The sequence below is a fragment of the Stegostoma tigrinum genome, chromosome 36, assembly GCF_030684315.1.
Source record: "Stegostoma tigrinum isolate sSteTig4 chromosome 36, sSteTig4.hap1, whole genome shotgun sequence".
Classification (NCBI taxonomy): Eukaryota; Metazoa; Chordata; class Chondrichthyes; order Orectolobiformes; family Stegostomatidae; genus Stegostoma; species Stegostoma tigrinum.
In genome coordinates this window covers 14,717,799-14,735,325 of record NC_081389.1, presented here as the reverse complement: position 1 = coordinate 14,735,325, position 17,527 = coordinate 14,717,799, and the positions used below count along the sequence as shown (strand labels likewise).

Here is a 17,527-nt window from a genome sequence, read left to right as displayed (position 1 = left end):
ATAGTTTCAGAGATTCAACATCTTCTGAGTGAATTAATTCCTCCTCATCTCAGTTCTATTTGGCCAATTTCTCATTCTGAGACTGTCCTCTGATTGTAGAGTCCTCCCTCCCCATCAAGAAGAAGGCAAATAATATTTGACATCATCCTCTGCAATCTGTCTCCTGCAGTCATTGTGGAAACTAAGTCCTGTCTTCAGGTTGAGAATATCCTCCATTGTGACAAATGGTGCTATCAAAAAAATAAATGGGATAGACTTTGGATTTAACCATTCAAGATTGGGCATACATGAGGCGTTGACGACCATCAGCAGCCACAGAGTCAAACAAAATCTGCAACTTCATGGCCTGGCATTGCTGTTATTCTATCATTACTATCAAGCCAGGGGATCAAACCAAGAGTTCATTGAAAAGTGCAGGAGGCCAAGCCAGGAGCAGCCCCAAACATACCTAGAAAAAGTGAGGTATTGATCTGGAGAACGACAACACAGGACTGTTTGTGTGCCAAACAGCATAAGCAGCAAGTGATAGATACAGCCAAGTGATTGCAGAACCAACAGATCAGACCTATATTCTGCAACCCTGCCACATTCGGTTGGGAATGGTCGTAGACAATTAAACAACCCATTGGAGAATGAGGATGGGGGTATTTATGGATCCTCCATGATGGGATAGTCTAATATTACAGTGCAAAAGATAACACTTAAACATTTTACAGCAGTGTCCAGCCAAGTAGGCAATCCATTTTGGCCTCCTCCAGAGGTCCCTAGCATCACAGATGCAGCTCTTTAGCCAACTGAATTCACTCCATCTGATATCACAAGATTTCCAAAGACACTTGATCCCACAATGACTATGGGCCTTGACAACATTCCAGCAACTGCACTGAAGACTTGTGCTCCAGAAGCTGTCACCGGCCTAGCTGTTCTCGTTCGGCAACAACATTGTCAGATAGATGTTAATGTGAAAAATTGACCAGTTGTGTCCTGTGTACACAAAGCAAGACAAATCTAACCCAGTTGATTACCATTCCAATAGCCTACTCTCCATCATTAGTAAAATAATGGAAGGTGTCACCAACAGTGCTATCGACCAGCAGCTGCTCAGTAATAACCTGGTCAGTGACACCCAGTTTGGGTTCTACCAGGGTCACTCAGCTCCTAATCTCATTACAGCCTTGGTTCAAACATGGAGATAAGGTGAGAGTGACTTCCTTTGACATCAAGGCCATATTTGACTGAGTGTGTGTCAAGGAGTCCTAGCGAATCAGGGGAAAATTGACACCTGGTTAGAGACATACCTGACACATAGGAAGATGGTTGGTTGTTGGAGGTCAGCGCAGGACATCTCTGCAGGAGTTCCTCAGGGTAGTGTCTTAGGCCCAGCCATTTTCAGCAATGACCTTCCATCCACCACAAGGTCAGAAGTGGAGATGTTCGCCAATGATTGATTGTGCAATGTTCAGCACCATTCATGACTCCTCCACTACTCGAGCAGTCCATGTTCAAATGCAACAAAATCTGGACAATATCCGGTTTTAAACTGACAAGTGACAAGTAAAATTCACACCACCATCACTGATTAAAATCAAGTTTACCCATCTATCCTTTGACATTTAATGGCATTACCATCACTGAATTCCCAATTATTAATATCCTGGGGGTTACCACTGATTATAAACTGAACCAAGTTAACCACGTATATACAATAGTTACAAGAGCAGGGCAAAGACTAGGAATCCTGCAGTAATTAACATACCTCCTGACTCCCCAAAAAGTATCCATGATGTACAAGGCGCAAGACAGGAGTACAATGGACAAGTCCCCATTGCATGGATGAGTGCAATTCCAACACCATTCGAGAAGCTTGACTCCATCACAGATAAAGCAATCCACTTCATTGACACAACAATAAATATTCACTCCCTTTAGCAGCAATTTGTACCATCCACAAGGTGTACGACAGAAATTCATCAATTTCTAACACAGCACCTTCCAAACCCACAACCACTTGCAACCTAGAAAGTCAAGGGAAGAAGATACATAGAAACACCACCTCCTGCACATTCCCTTCCAGGCAACTCAAAATCTTGACTTGGAAATATGTCCATCATTGTCGCTGGAGCAAAATTCTGGAACATGCCCCCCCCCTGCCGAATGTTAGTATGGGTCTACCTACCAGATGGAGTGTAGCATTTCAAAAGAACATCTTACCACCAAATTCTCAAGGGTAACTGAGGATGGACAATAGATTCTGGCCCAGCCAATGATGACCACATCCCTTAAATGAATTATAAAAAAGTAAGAATCTAATGACAATCATGAATCTATTGTCAATTATCAAAAAAAAAATCTGGTTCACTGATGTCCTTCAGGGGAGGAAATCTGCCATCTTTACCTGGTCTGACCTACATGTGACTCCAGACCCACAGCAATGTGGTTAACTCAACTGATTTCTGAGCAATTAGGAATGGGCAATAAATGCTGGACTAGCCAGCAACACCCTCATTTCCTGAAAGATAAAGGAAAAAAAAATAAAATCACCCTTTAGTTAAGGAGGTCAAAACTGCACACAGCACTCCCAGGCGTGGTCTCACCATGCCTCTATACAACTGAAGGCGTTATAACTTCTGTACATGAGTCCCTTTGCAATAAAGATTCAAGTCTTACTCCAGAGACTAGAGCTGAAAATCTAAAGAATCCAGTGCAGAACGGAACAAATGCAGGATTGTTGGAAGTGCATTCATTCCGCTGAGACGTGACTTGATATCTGGACCTCATCTTCACTCCACATGGAAGATCCCACGACACTTATCCTCCCACAATCTAAAGATGTGCAGGTTAAGTGAATTGGCCATGGCAAATGCAGGGTCACAGGGATATGATGGCCGGGGGTGGGGTGGGGGTGGGGGCGGCGATGGGGGGTTTTGGAAAGCTAGTCAGAGGGTTGGTGTGGACTCAATGGGCTGAATGGCCTGCTTCGACACTGTCGGAATTACATGATTGCATTCTATGATGAAATGAACAGATCTGGGAATCTGTCAACCAGTGACCTGGCCAACAGATATCCCTCGGCCGACAACAGGTCACGGATTGCTGTCAGATTAGTGTTGTGGGAACTTGCTGTTTGCAAATTGGTTGCCATGTCTCTTAAATTGCAATAGTGATTGCACTACAGAAAGTACCTCAATGGCTATAAAACACTTTGGGATGCCTTCAGGTCACGAAAGGTGTAACACTATGGTGATAATTGTAATGTGTGAATAAAAATTGTAATTATAAATATTAAAATGATGAAAGAACACCAGAAAGATAAATGCAAATTAAATTGTTGTTAAACATGGAAGCTTTATTTACACAAATCAGAGGAGAGTGGACCCTTCTGTACTACCTGATGGGAAAATACAGTAGGGCAGCACGGTGCTCAGCGATTAGCACTGCTGCCTCACTGTATCGGGGCCCAGGTTCGATTCCACCCTCAGGTGACTGTCTGTGTGCAGTTTGCACATTCTCCCCGTGTCTGCATAGGTTCCCTCCCACAATCCAAAAATGTGTACATTGGGTGGATTGGCCATGCTAAACTGCCCATAGTGTCTAGGGATGTGTAGGCTAGGTAGATTAGTCATGGGGAAATGAAGGGTTACAGGAATGGGTTTGGTCTGGGTGGAATACTCTTCAGAGGGTTGGTATGAACTCGATGGACTGAATGGCTCGCTTCCACACTGTAGGGATTCTACAATGGTGATTTGCACCAACAATCTACCTGCTATCTGTCCAACTAAACCTCCAACAATGCAGCACTTCCTGGTTTACTTTATATTTTCAATATTTCCTCTGGATTTTGTAATCCAATCGTTGAAACCAATTTTGAGCTCAGAACCCTCTAGAGTGCTACCCAGCGAGCCCCTGCTGAATTAATTCATAAGAAAGACATTAGCTTGTTTGAGCTGGTTAGATGCATTGACGAGAGTGCAATATCATTGATGAATGTGTGTCATAATCTTTGCCTAGTGTGCCTCATACATCAAACTCCCGCTTATCAAAAGTGGGTTCTCCCAATTGCCCACTTCTATCTTTCTTCTGTGCAGCTGAGATTTATACACTCCTGAGGTTTTTTTCGGATTATCAGTTGCTTGATTTGAGTCAAAAATATAAAATATAAAAGAATGGGTAAGCAGTTGCAAAAATGGACAGGTGGTACAGTGATTTTAAGAGAGGGTCAGATTTCACTGCAATGTTTTAACTTATCAATCTTCAGTACTTAAGCCTCAGATGATCAAAGACAAATTTTACGGTATGTTATTCTGCAGGTGTCATCATTGCCAACGTTCTCTTTCATTAACAAAACAGGTAAAGGATGTTGGAGTTCAAGAGTATAATTCCACAGCATTACAAATCTGTCAAATAAGTAGAAACCCATGCCAGCCAAGAGTTTCCTTTCCTCCTGAACATCTCTCTCCCTTCTTCCAGGGGGCATCGTCCAGCCTGGTGGTAAAATTTGCAGACACAGATAAGGAACGCACTCTGCGACGCATGCACCAGATGGCAGGGCAGCTTGGCATCTTTAATCCGATGGCAATCCAGTTTGGCGCATATGGAGCGTACACTCAAGCGGTAGGTAGACCCAATGTCATGCCAGCTGTAATAGGCAAAGAAATAGGGCACAGCTGATGTGATGAGTTTACTTTGGCTCTTAGTGCAGTGACCTTACAGCTCAGAATCAATTAGAAGTAGAGGAGAATACTCAGCCCATCGCTTTCATGTCATTTCACAGCCCCCACCCCATTTTTCAGAATGATATTCATTTAATCACAAGCCCACTTTGGGTATGAATGTCATATGTACTCTTTCAGGATTGTGCACTGGAAATGCCCTTTGCATCTGGAGAATTCCTTCAAACCTCTTACTTTGACCCTTTAGTGCTAATCTTCCATTTATGTCCTAGGTTGCCAGCTCTCAGATGCTTGCACATCATGTTTCTAACTGGACAAAAAACCCAGCATGTTTGAAACCGTTCCATCAGACCATTGGTTAATCTTCTGTGGTCGGGTGAAAAGTAGCTCAGGTTTCCCTGGTGCCTCTTCACAAGACAGCTGATAAATTGGTCAACGTGTTCTGAGCATCCCAATACCTCTTATCAAAATAGCGCAAGCTACAAACTGCTGAGCGATGAAATCTTCACATTGGGTGGTCCTGGCTCAGAATCTGAGATGCACTATCTATTTTCATGCTGAAACTACAGGGGCAAAAATAAACATTTAAGAGTGTTAACCTATGAAATAATAGAATGCTTGTGTCACTTGTCCAATTGAATTGGAGCTAAAGTATAAGAGTGAAGAATTTACTGATCATTCTCAGCCTTTTGTTTACTTTTAAAACCATACGGTACACGTGCAGATCTTTTGTTGCTTAAATTACCCCTGTATTGTTCAGATAATTTCTTCCCTGTCATTAGTGTATGGCAGCTGCTCCCACTCAGTTTCTTCAATCTGCTCTGTCACAAAATTATTCCAGTCAAATCAGGCTCATTTTGCACAGGCATGGATCGTTCAACAGTCTATCTGTTGTTGATTAATAACACCAGCCTTCACTGCTTCCAATCCCAGGGAATGTTAAACCTGCTTCGGTCCTCTTGCACCTTGATGGCATTTCTAGCCAAGGATCAGGTTGAGGTGAAGTTGAGGGAGGGACCTGGTGGAGAGAAGAGATTTTGCTTCTCGGTGCAATGTTACAGTGAGTGCCGAGGGGCCCCGGTTCTTGGAGTCAACCGAGATGCGAGCAACTTGCAGCGAAGGGAAAAGATCGCTCTCTGTGAAAAAGTCCTGTGTACATTCTCTTTCAGTTGATGCAGCAACAAGCGGCTCTAATGGCGGCAGCGCAGGGCACCTACTTGAATCCGATGGCTGCTATTGCGGCGGCTCAGATGCAGCAGATGGCAGCTTTCAATGTGAATGGGCTGGTTGCAACGCCAATGACACCGTCATCAGGTAAATCAATTACCCAGACTGGCATCCCACTCTCACTTAGTGATCCTCAATGTGTGTACCCTTTGTTCCCCTTTAGTAACATGGATTAACAGGGTGGCCTAATAGTATTGCCATGGGCTTGTTAATCCAGAGACCCCAAGCAATGTTCTGGCGACTTGGGTTGAAATCTTAACGTGGCAGGGGGTGGAATTTGACTTCAACAGGGAATCTGGAATTAAAAGTCAAAAAGACAAAAAGTCATTGTCAAAAAGAGCCAACTGGTTCATGATCCTCCTTTTGAGGGAGGGAAACTGCCATCTTTACCTGCAATGTGGTTGACTCTCCCTAGGCAACAAGGGACGGGCAATAAATGCTGGCCTAGCCAGTGATACCCATATCCTATGAATAAATGATTGTAAAAAAAGGTCATTTAGCCTTATAAACACCAGGAAATACATAACCTTGCTTTGCAATCTCATTCTTGGAGTCCAGGTAGTATTCTGGTTAATCTAAATGGTGTTTCTTTCAAAGCCAATATTCCTGTCCTATGGTGTGGTGTCTACGTGTTGCTCTAAGTGTGGAGTGCGGATATCTAAAAATATGTGTTATAGAGTCATATAGCATGGAAACAGGCCCTTTGGTCCAATTTGCCCATGCTGACCAAGTTCACTGAACTAAATTAGTTCCATTTGCCAGCGTTTGGCCCACACCCATCAAAACTTTTCCTATTCATGTACCTGTCAAAATGTCTTTTAAATGTTGTAACTGTTCCTGTGTTTACCACTTCCTCTTACAGTTCATTCCACACACAAATGACCATCTACGTGAAAAAGTTGCCCCTCCGGTCTCTCTTAATTCTTTCTCCTCTCTCCTTAAAAATATGCTTTCTAGTATTGGACTCCCCTACCCTGGGAAAATACCTTTGCTGTTCACCTATCTATATTCACTTATCATGATTTTATAAACCTCGATAAGGTCAGCCGTCAACCTTCTATGCTCCGGTGGAAAAGAGTCCCAGCCTATCCTGCCTCTCCTTATAATGCAAACCCTCCAGTCTGGGCAACAGCCTTATAAATCTCTTCTGAACCCTCTCCAGTTTAATGATATCTTTCTCATAACAGGGTGACCAGTACGCAGTACTCCAAAAATGGCCTTGCTAGCATCCTGTACAACCTCACCATGTCATCCCAACTCCTATACTCAAAGGGCTGAGCGATGAAGGCAAACATACTAAACACCTTCTTAACCACCCTGTCTACCTGTGAAGCAATGTTCAAAGAACTATGTACCCAAACCCCTGGGTCTCTGTTCGACAACACTACCCAGGGTTCTTGTGTTTTACAAGGCCAATGTTATGTAATGATTTAACTTTAACAAATTAACTGGTGCAGCTGTAAGATGAAATTCATCTTTGTTATGTAGAAGGTAGGAATATAAGATTTAGAAGCAGGAATAGGCCATTCAGCCCTCCAGGCTCATCCACATTTGATAAGATCATGCCTGATTTGGTTGTATTCTTAACTCCTCTTTACTGGTTGAACCTCATAAACCCCTCCTTTCCTTTATCTGTCAATATTCTGTACAATTCACTCTCGCATCTATTGGGATGCTCTTTGGACAGAAGGTGTAGACTCAGTAGGCTGAATGGCCTGTAGGGATTCTGAAAGTCTATACTGACCCTCTGAAGACCATCTCACCCAGACCCACCCGCTATCCTATCCTATCCTTATAACTTCGCTTTTCCCATGACTAACCCACCAAACCATCACACTATGTGTAACTTAGCATGGTCAATCCACTTAACCGCACATCTTTGGACTATGGGAAGAAACCGGAGCACCCATGCAAACACTGGAGAATGTGCAAACACTACACAGGCAGTTGCCCAAAGGCAGAATCGAACCTGGGTCCCTGGCACTGTAAAGCAGCAGTGCTAACCACTGAGCCACCATGCCACCCTCTGTATCTAAAGCGATTTCCGCCACAAAGAAAGACAAGGACGATGGTTAACAAATACGGACAAAAAGCAACAGCCAGCTCACTCCCTGTAGGTTCCTGTTCCCCACCCATGCACTCTCCTGACTTGGATCCATTTCACTGTTTCTTCACTGTCACTGGGTTAAAATCATGGAACTCACTCCCTCTTAGCACTGTGGGTGTCCTTAAATCGCATGAACAACAGCAGCTCAAAAGGTGACTCACCACCACCTTCTCAGGAGCAGTCAGAGATGATGATAAATGCTGGTCTACTCCAAACATTCTATGAATAAAAGGTTTAAAAGTATAATGATAACCGTATGTGAGAAGGAAAATTATCCCACACAGGAACAAAAACAGAAGTTGCTGGAAAAGCTCAGCAGGTCTGGCAGCCTCTGTGAAGAGAAAATCAGAGTTAACATTTTGGCTCCAGTGACCCTTCCTCAGAAAATTATCCTATCTCCATCTTAAAAAGAACCACTCATTCTTAAATTGCATATCATAGTTCTATCCACTCCCACAAGGGTGTATGTGTTCCTGGAACCACCCTACCAATTTCCCTCAGAAATGTCTGTGTTTCAGTAAGATCACCTCTCATTTGCTTAACTCTGATGGATAGAGGCCGAACATGTTCAAACTTTTTTCATTAGATGAATGCTTCATTCCCTGAATAAAACAAATGAACATTCATTGAACCATTTGGAACACAAGGAGAAGAAGACCAAAGCTGCACATAGTGCTCCAAAAGTCCATGCAGCTACGGTAAAACCTCCATGTTTTTATCATCTATTCCTTTTGCAAACCCTCCATTTGCTTTCCTTATCACTTGCTGCACACTAATTCATGTACCGGGACATTCAAATCCCTCTATCTAAAGTCCTGCAAGTGTTCTTCATTCAAAAAATATGCTATCTTTCCATTTTTCCTGCCAAATTAAACAAATTCATATCTTGTGTCACATCCACCCCTATGTCTTATGGTCTTATTTAACCTACCACTATCCCATTGTAGACTCTAGCTCCTTCTGACAAGCATTTTTATTTTACCAATTTCAACGTATTCTGGTGTCCTCTCAAATTTAGCAACCATATACCTAAATTCACAGAACCACACAGTTGTTACAACGCAGGAGACCGTTGGTCCCATTATGTCTGTGTTAGCTCTCCAAATGTAACCCTGCACATCCGTCCTTTTCAAATAGCAGTCTGATTCCTATTTGAATGCCTCAATTACACCTTCAGGCAGTGCCTTCCAGATCCTAACCACTTGCAGTGTGAAAATATGGTTTTTCATAACACTTTTGTTTTTCATCCTAACTATATAATCTGTATCCTTGCATTCTTAATCCTTCCACAACTGGGAAGATGTATTTACTCTACCCAGTCACCTCATGATTTTGAAGAGTTCAGTCAGATTTCCACTCCTGTCTTCAACATGGAAGCTCATGGAAATTTATTTCCATGACTGAAATTTTCATCATAGCTACCATTCTTGCTATCCTTTTCTGTAATCTCCCCGATATGTTTATGCCCTTCCTCAAGAAAGGCTTCCAGAACTCTACACAGTACATTAGATGCTAGTGAGGCCTTAGCTAATAAAAGTTCAGCTTAACCTCCTTGCTCTTCGATGCCGCTGCAGCCTGCAATACTAAATGCTTTATTAACAGTTCTCTCAACCTGTCCTCCAGTCTTTAATGACTCATGCACAAGTACCATCCAGGTCTCTCTGCTCCTACACATCCTTTAGAATTTTGTCCTTTACGTTATATTTTGCCTCCATGTTCTTCCTACTAAAATGCAGCACCTCACAAGCCGAAGTACTCCATATTAATAGAATTATCTTGATACTTCTTGAAGACTGCAGCAGATCAAATAAACATGGCTTTCCCTCGAGAAATCCACATTGGATCTCCCTAATCAATTCATGTTTGCCCATGTTTATATATATTGTTTGTATTGATATCTTAAATGTACTGGTAAATACCTTATTATGTTTCCAGCTGTCAATCTCGAAAAGTGTTTTACTAAATGTTACAATTAAATTGATACGTGTCTGATCCTGTGCTTCACTTTAATATTATGTTCTGTCCTATTCTGTTCTATTGTTATGCCCTTTGAAAACATTACTCCAGATATCTCCTTTGTTTGTCCTAATCTCAGCTCAAAGATACTAGATTTTTTTTAATCAACCTGATGAGATATGTTGTGAAATACTTCTGGAGGAGATAGGAACTGAAACCAGGCCTCTTGGCTCAGAGATATGAACAGTACCACTATGCCAAAACAGCTATCAGCTCAATGCAATAGCAATTCTACTAATTGGTCTTAATTTATTACAAATAGGGAAGTGATGTGATCATATCATATTACTCATGTAAAAGTGTCCAGCAGCCTCGTAAGGAGATAAACGGCAGAGAGTATGAATAAGCAGCCTCATTTTGCTTCAGGCTTATGCTTACAGGAATGCATTTTGTTCACAGATTGTTGTTCATTTTCTTCTATAGGCACCAGTACCCCTCCTGGCATCAATGCAGCAGCTGTACCCAGCATAGCTACCCCCATTGGAGTCAATGGGTTTAGCGCCATGCCACCACAGACTAATGGGCAACCAGCATCTGATACTATTTATGCCAATGGCATTCACCCGTATCCAGGTGAGTGCTAGAAAACAATCATAGATGTATAGACATTTGATTTTTGAGGGGTTTGTGTGGGTGGGAGACTTAAAACTAGAGTTATGAAGCACAATTTTTAAAAAAATGCACACTGGATGGAAAGCGAAGCTATTTTTTTTGGTAAGAAAACCTACTGTAATGTCTTTTGGAGCCAATCAGAAATAGTCTAACAGAGAAAGTCTAGTTGTGAGAGCGCGAGCAAGAGACAGAAGGCTTGTCTGACCATGAAGCATCTATAAATGAAGAAGGTGGATTTTCCCTGCCCTGCATTTAGATATTCCAAAATGCCAAGGTGCAGTGAAAACAAGAAAATCAGGCAAGAGGAAAAAAAGCACATGCCAGTATGAGTGGCCACCAGCTTTCCCAACTATCTAAATAAATGATTGGCATCTTTTCTGGGCAATCTTTACTCACTTGTCCCTGTGCCAATAATCAGAATAGCAAGATGTAAGTCCAGGAACATCCACTCTAAGATGATATATCAAAAAATGTCGATGTGAGAGTGCTTTGTATAATATTCCCATTGACTGTGCATTGACAGATCAATGGTATTTTTACATCAGAAATTTACAAGAGCAACTTTGTCCACTAACAGTTTGCTGCCCTGTACAGAGTTCGCATTTCAAGGTCTGATCACAGAGTGCAGAGCTTTGCTTGGTCCTTTTATTTTCTCTGCTGCATACAGGGAGAAGGAGAATGTACACTGCAGCATTACTAGGGTAAGGAGCCAATCTGGGCACCAACGTGTGACAACATCTTCAGTGGAGAACACATTCACAGCTAAAAATACTGGTTGGAGTTGTAGCCATGGCTGCATGTAACAGAGAAAATTTGCAAAATTCAGCCCTCCTTAGAGAGCTCCACTGGCAACAGGGAGCAGTAATATGAAATATGAGAGCAATGCTTGCCATCTTGCAGTATTAAATATTGACAGAGGAATTATTCTCCAGCCCCACTCCCACAATGTGAAAATATGTCATGTTTCATTTTCTAGCTGAGACACAATGTAACGTACCATATGCATTAAACAAGTAAAAAGAGATCTTGTGCATCATAAATGACCATTTTTGATGTGTGCCCCCGCCCCAGTGACTTTGGATGTCACTGTGTGCCACTTAACCAGAGACTAAGTCATCTTGCGCATTTGGTCTTGCTTCAGGCAAGCCATGGCTTTCCTGCACTCTCAAAGTGTCTGTGTACTTCATGTGAATATGTTTGCCTAGGTTTTTCTAAGAGGTGTAATTTTTAATTAAGGTAGAGCAATTTTCATTCATTATTCAAGTTTGTACTTGTTTCTCCTCACTGTGAAGTTACTGAGCTACGCTTGGCTCAGTTTAATAAGATGTGTTCATTTTCATAAACCAACTAATACAACTTAGAACTCTTCCATAATTACAATCATTGAGCGCAAAATTGCAGCGATAGAATGCAACTGTATCTCATTAAAATAGAAACTATCAGTCAAATGGATTTTTAAATGGTATAATTAGACGCAATTTATTTGCTTAAAAGTAATTGAGGTTATAAGTCAGCACAGCCTGAACCTATTTTGTATCAAACAGCTGCTTTGAAGCAGAAAAGTTTTGGCCGGTCTCAATTAATGGTCTATGATCTGGTCCAGTCGCTTGTCTACTTTGATATGCATTCACATTTTTTTTAAGAAGCCGATGGTTTTGTAGACGTATTAGCTGCCTAAAGAATGGATGAATAAATGGATTAAATAAATAGATGGATGAATGACTGGGGAGTTGGCTAGGTAGACACATTGTTAGATTGAGAGATAGAGGGATAAATGGATAGCTATACTGAGAAATAAGCATATACATGGTCAGAGAGAAATATAGGAAATGAATGGATTGACAATATTAAGAAATAACTGGTTAAATAGAATATCTAGATGAATGGTTTGATGGAAAGGTGGAAGGCTACATTATATTGCACAGTCTAGACAGATGTGTAGATCAGATAGATACATCAGATAGATGGATTAGCCAAATAGGGGAAAAAAGGTATAGGGAAAGCCTTGATTGAAAGCTGCTGTGCAGAATTATCTAGATAGATCAATGGATGAATGATTAGATGAATTGTCAGCCTGGATGAATTGTCAAGATAGATAAATAGATTACTTTGATAATTGGATGCATGGCAAGACAGAACTGAGATAGATTTATTGATGGGAAGATGCGTTGATAGATTGCTTGATTAAAAATAGACTACCAACTTGAAATAAATTCTGTCTTCTAAGAAGAACTCGCTTCAAACACGTAAAGAAAAATGACTGAGCTGCTCAAGTCCTATTCTGTAAAGGTTGTAAAACAAAACACAGCCTGTTATTGACAGAAAGAACAATTACTATTATCAGGCAGTACTGGGGAAAAGCACCAAAATGGATTTCAATTAGAAACTCATTTATTTGACAGCAAAAAAAAATTGACCAGATTTGGAGAATTGATATGCAGGCACCTTTTACAGGAACTGACACACAAGTGTTGTTTCAAATATTTATTCTCTGACTTCATTAGAAGTCAGAAGTCAACCCCAATTGTCTGTGTTCCACTGCTTCCGGAGCAGGTGGGAGGTGTAGTAAAAGAGAGTGCCGCATTTCTGCTACTGGTTTCACATAATTTATCTGTTGCATTTTGTTCCTTCCTCCCACTGTTTAATGCCTACATGTCCAGGACATCTATTCTCTTCCTAGCATATGGTGTCCCCAGTTCAGCTATGTCTGTCCCAAGTGATAACTGTAGTGCTCTGTATACAAGATTATGCATGCTGTCTCGAAGGATGCTCAATCATAACATTCAAAAAGCAATTGAATATGGACTCCCAAAGCAAACATTTGCAGGACTTTGTGGAAACAGGAAACAGGATGGGTCGAATTTTTCTCCAAAGCCAGCAGAAGCACAATGGGCCAGAATGTCTTTTTCTTTTTCTGTGCAAGATATCCAAATCAACCTACAGACTCGCTGACCTCTTTTTGTTCACTTATAAATGGGAATGGAATGTCTATCTGTTCAAGTTGTGGTGCCTGACTTTGAGCCCAAATTCAAGAGACATTGTTTCTGAATTGGTAGAAAACCTAAGAGACCAGTTCAGTGAGAGTTCAGGTTAATAAATTTTTTTACTGTAAGTACGTAAGGAATTGAGGTTCCACATTTTACAAGTGGCTTTCAACTCAAATCCCATTTCAAACTGATGATTCAGATGAAAGTTTTATGTCTACTTGTTTTCAATAGCCATTAAATTTCTACAAGTCATTACTATTCATCACATACTTCTGTGTGTTATTAAGCCATCATTCTGTGACTTTTATTCTACTGGCACATGGTGTCCAAGAACATTTTATTGACTGCTTAACTGTGTATTTGAAATCAAAATTACATTGTCTTGGGTCTTGTCAAATTCCATCTTAAGGAATTACAATGTATTAAATTATTTTCAATGATCTGACATTCTGTTTGATCCAGTGTGACCCATTCTGTGAAATACCAGGTTGACTTATATCCTGTAAGATACCAGATTGTACTCCGTTCTATCAAACATTAAGCACTAAATCACTACATAATTGCTAAATTTAGCGAATAGTGATTTCCTCACTCCTGTCTATTGGCCTTTTTAGATTTCTTGGCTTTAGGAAAATCACAACAAATGCCATTGGTCAATGCACAATTCAGAAAATGTGAAGAAAAGGTTGTGGATTTGACAAGGCCAGGCTGTCCCCAGTTGAAGACCCGGTGAATTCAGAGACAAATTGATGATTGAAGCTTGGGTTGAAAAGTGAATGCATTGGCTGTTTACAATCAAGACATAAAAAACAGGAAAGATACATTGTATTGGCTCACATTCCTTGTAGGAAATGAACCTATCAAAATAAGAGAGGGTAAAAGGCTAGTTGGTCTATCAAGCTTGTCCCACTCTTGTGATAGCTGAGATATCATGAGTGGATACTTCTAACTGTTCCACAATACGTTTATCCCCTCAGCCAAAGAAAGCAAGACCAAACAACTGGAAACATCTCTCTGGAATCCAAATTGAAACCCTCCCATTAGATCATGTGCAGATAATGTATAATATGTGTGCTTCTAGATTTATGCCTTTGTATTTTGAGTTCTTGTGATTATGTGTGAAAGAAACTATGCCTTTGGGCACAGCTTCAATCTTTCTCCTCCCTCTCTTGCTCGCTCGCTGTCTCTCTCGCTCCCTTGACATGGCTCCATTCTGCTTAAAAAGGTATTATTGCACTTCCGTCCTGTATTTTACACTGACAAATCTGCCTTATTCATTCTCTGCTTCTCCTTCGTCTTTTTCTCCCTAGCACAAAGTCCAACAGTGGCCGATCCCTTACAGCAAGCTTACGCAGGCATGCAACACTATACAGGTCATTAATATTGCATTCTTAATTACTGTGTGTGTGTGTGTGTGTGTGTGTGTGTGTGTGTGTGTGTGTGTGTGTGTGTGTGTGTGTGTGTGTGTGTTTGTGTGTGGTTTTATCTCAGTTCTGTTGGTTATGAAAATCTAGTTTGGTGTTACATTAGTAGGGAAAGGCAAGCAACATTGTAACAAGCAGTTTGTATGAGATGGGCATGGGGGAGTTGATTGGAAATGGTTGCAGAGAGAAAAGGGCTGCCATCAGATTTTTTTTCTACCATATCCTTGTACTTTTATTTTCTCAGGACGTTTGAAATGATATTGGGTGCACCACCTGAAAGGTAGTAGGATGTTAATAACAGTAACTTACAAAAGATAAAATACTTGGAGGGAAAATATTTATGACAGCTTAGTCCAACTGGCTGAATGCTTTCCTTTGTTGTCTCATTCTGAGTGTGCAACTGTGTTAAGCAACAGCAAACCAGCCAGACAGACCAGAAGGAGTCTGATTCGAGATCTGTGTTGTGTTTGCTGAACTGAGCCATTAGTTAGAAACATTTGGCATCAGCTGATGTGCACCAGGGCAACAACAGACAAATTAGTTAAAATTCATGCCTGTCATTGTTGTTTGGTCACTCGCATTGGACATCTGTGGCTAGTGAGTGAGGGTTAGAGCAGCTCTGTTTAAACAGACCACTGGGCACTTTGCATCTGATCAGTGGTTGTTTAGGAAAATTGCAAGTGGGACTCTGCCCCTCCAGTGCAAGAATCAACCCTCTGAGGAATGGTGAACAAAAAGCTGCAAAAATAGCTGAAAAGCAGTTATAAAGCAATGACCTCAGTTTGTGACATTGCAAACTGAAAGGAATATTTTGAGTTTACTGCCTTGAAGGGACATTAATAAGTTATTGTTTGCATGAAACACTGAAACACCCTTGTCTTGATCAGTTTTGATGGCATCATTGTAATGTGAAGGTGATTTGATTTTCATGTTTGTCCCACAATATAAAAATAATGATGTTATCAAAAACCAAGGACTTTAATTATATATGCTGTAGAATTACAGAAATAAAGACAATTTATTGAAACTTTTTCCTTCACACTCATCTGACAATTTCCAAGAATACAAATTTAAGGGGAGAACCAACATTTATATGACAGGAGAATGTTAACTAGTTGGCACATAAAATCTGTTTGATGGTGATGTGTCATGGAAAATGCACCGGTTGGTGATGAATGACAGTTAACTACCAAGTTTTGTATAAATTTAAAAACAGGCAGGTTGTCATTGATTGATCAAGGTATTGTCCCAAGAATTAAGAGAAAATGGCTGTCATTTGTTTAACTGAATTGATACAGCTGCGATGGGTGCACTTGATCTTTCTGAATGCAAAGAACAGACTCATGTATTATGTAGATACACCATACTGCAAGCCCAGTTGACAATCCTAAATTAGTTATCAGCATTGTTTTTTAACAATCTCAAGTTTGTTTAGCAAACATTGTCTAATCACAGAATGGCATCAAATATTTGACATGGTAGTGGAAGGTTTTGAAATGTGAACAGTTTGGCTAGAGTCAATACTTTGTCTCAGTGTGGACAGGAGAAGGGACATACTGTCTAATATACAGTCCTTGTGACTTTCAGCCTACCTAGTTGGCATTACATCAACATTGAAATTCATATACTACATTACTCATCTGGGTGACCAGCAAAATGCCTTTTTGACTTGTTATCCATTCTGTTCATGTTGCCACTGCATAGTGGAGCATAGAAATGCTAACGTCACATGTTGCTCAAACCTTTGCATTGTCTTACCCTTCCAGGTTAAATTGACTCGTCATGGTCAAGTTCTGGTTTGCAGCAGAGAAATGCCCTAGCCAAATACTGAATCAGAATGTCAAGGAAAAGGAGTTAATTTGACTGTTCCATTTCAAATGTGACTTGAATACAAGCTGGACCCCATTAAGAAATGGAAGAAAATTCTCAACATGCAGCTGATGTAATACATCAGTTACATATTAGAATTACGCAAAGGGCAGGAGGTTAAATATCATTCCATCAAACACACCATTCTCATGGAATCCATGCTGAAATGTCTTGTAGTTTTTATGAATATCTACAGCTAATTTGGATCAAAGGAATTTCCCTGATACCTTCTGTCTGCTGATTCAAGCTAGTCAATCCCACAAGCAGTTAGCTTTGAGTTTGCAGAATTGACATATCTATCCAACTTAGAAAGAACCTGTTTGAGAATGTTATGTTCCTACAAATAGCCTGTGAACTTTCTCCCAGCGGAGAGAATCCATAGCATCATTACCGTGTGGGAGCAGAGCATTTGGCCCATGGATTCCATACCAACCCTCTAGAGAGCACCTCATCCAAACTCAACCCTATTCCTGTAACCCTGCATTTCCTATGGCAAATCCATCTAGCCTAAACATCCCTGGACATTATGGGCAATTTAGCATGGCTAATCCCCCTAACTTGTTCAACTTTGGAGTGTGGGAGGAAACTGGAGCGCATGGAAGAAACCTATATAGA

At 40.8% G+C, this 17,527-nt stretch overlaps 1 protein-coding gene across 6 annotated transcripts in view; it reads left to right on the top strand.

The window, feature by feature from the left end:
• Positions 1 to 17,527, top strand: part of celf6 (CUGBP Elav-like family member 6) — an 889,174-nt gene that overhangs the window by 803,215 nt on the left and 68,432 nt on the right. For all 6 annotated transcript variants that reach the window (XR_007246473.2, XM_048520803.2, XM_048520804.2 and 3 more), the window contains 4 exons: positions 4,468 to 4,611; positions 5,840 to 5,984; positions 10,444 to 10,593; positions 14,930 to 14,992. Coding sequence is in view for 5 of the 6 variants with exons in the window: in XM_048520803.2 (XP_048376760.1) it covers positions 4,468 to 4,611; positions 5,840 to 5,984; positions 10,444 to 10,593; positions 14,930 to 14,992 (502 nt within the window). In the remaining variant the exon portion in view is untranslated. The remainder of the gene's footprint in view (positions 1 to 4,467; positions 4,612 to 5,839; positions 5,985 to 10,443; positions 10,594 to 14,929; positions 14,993 to 17,527) is intronic.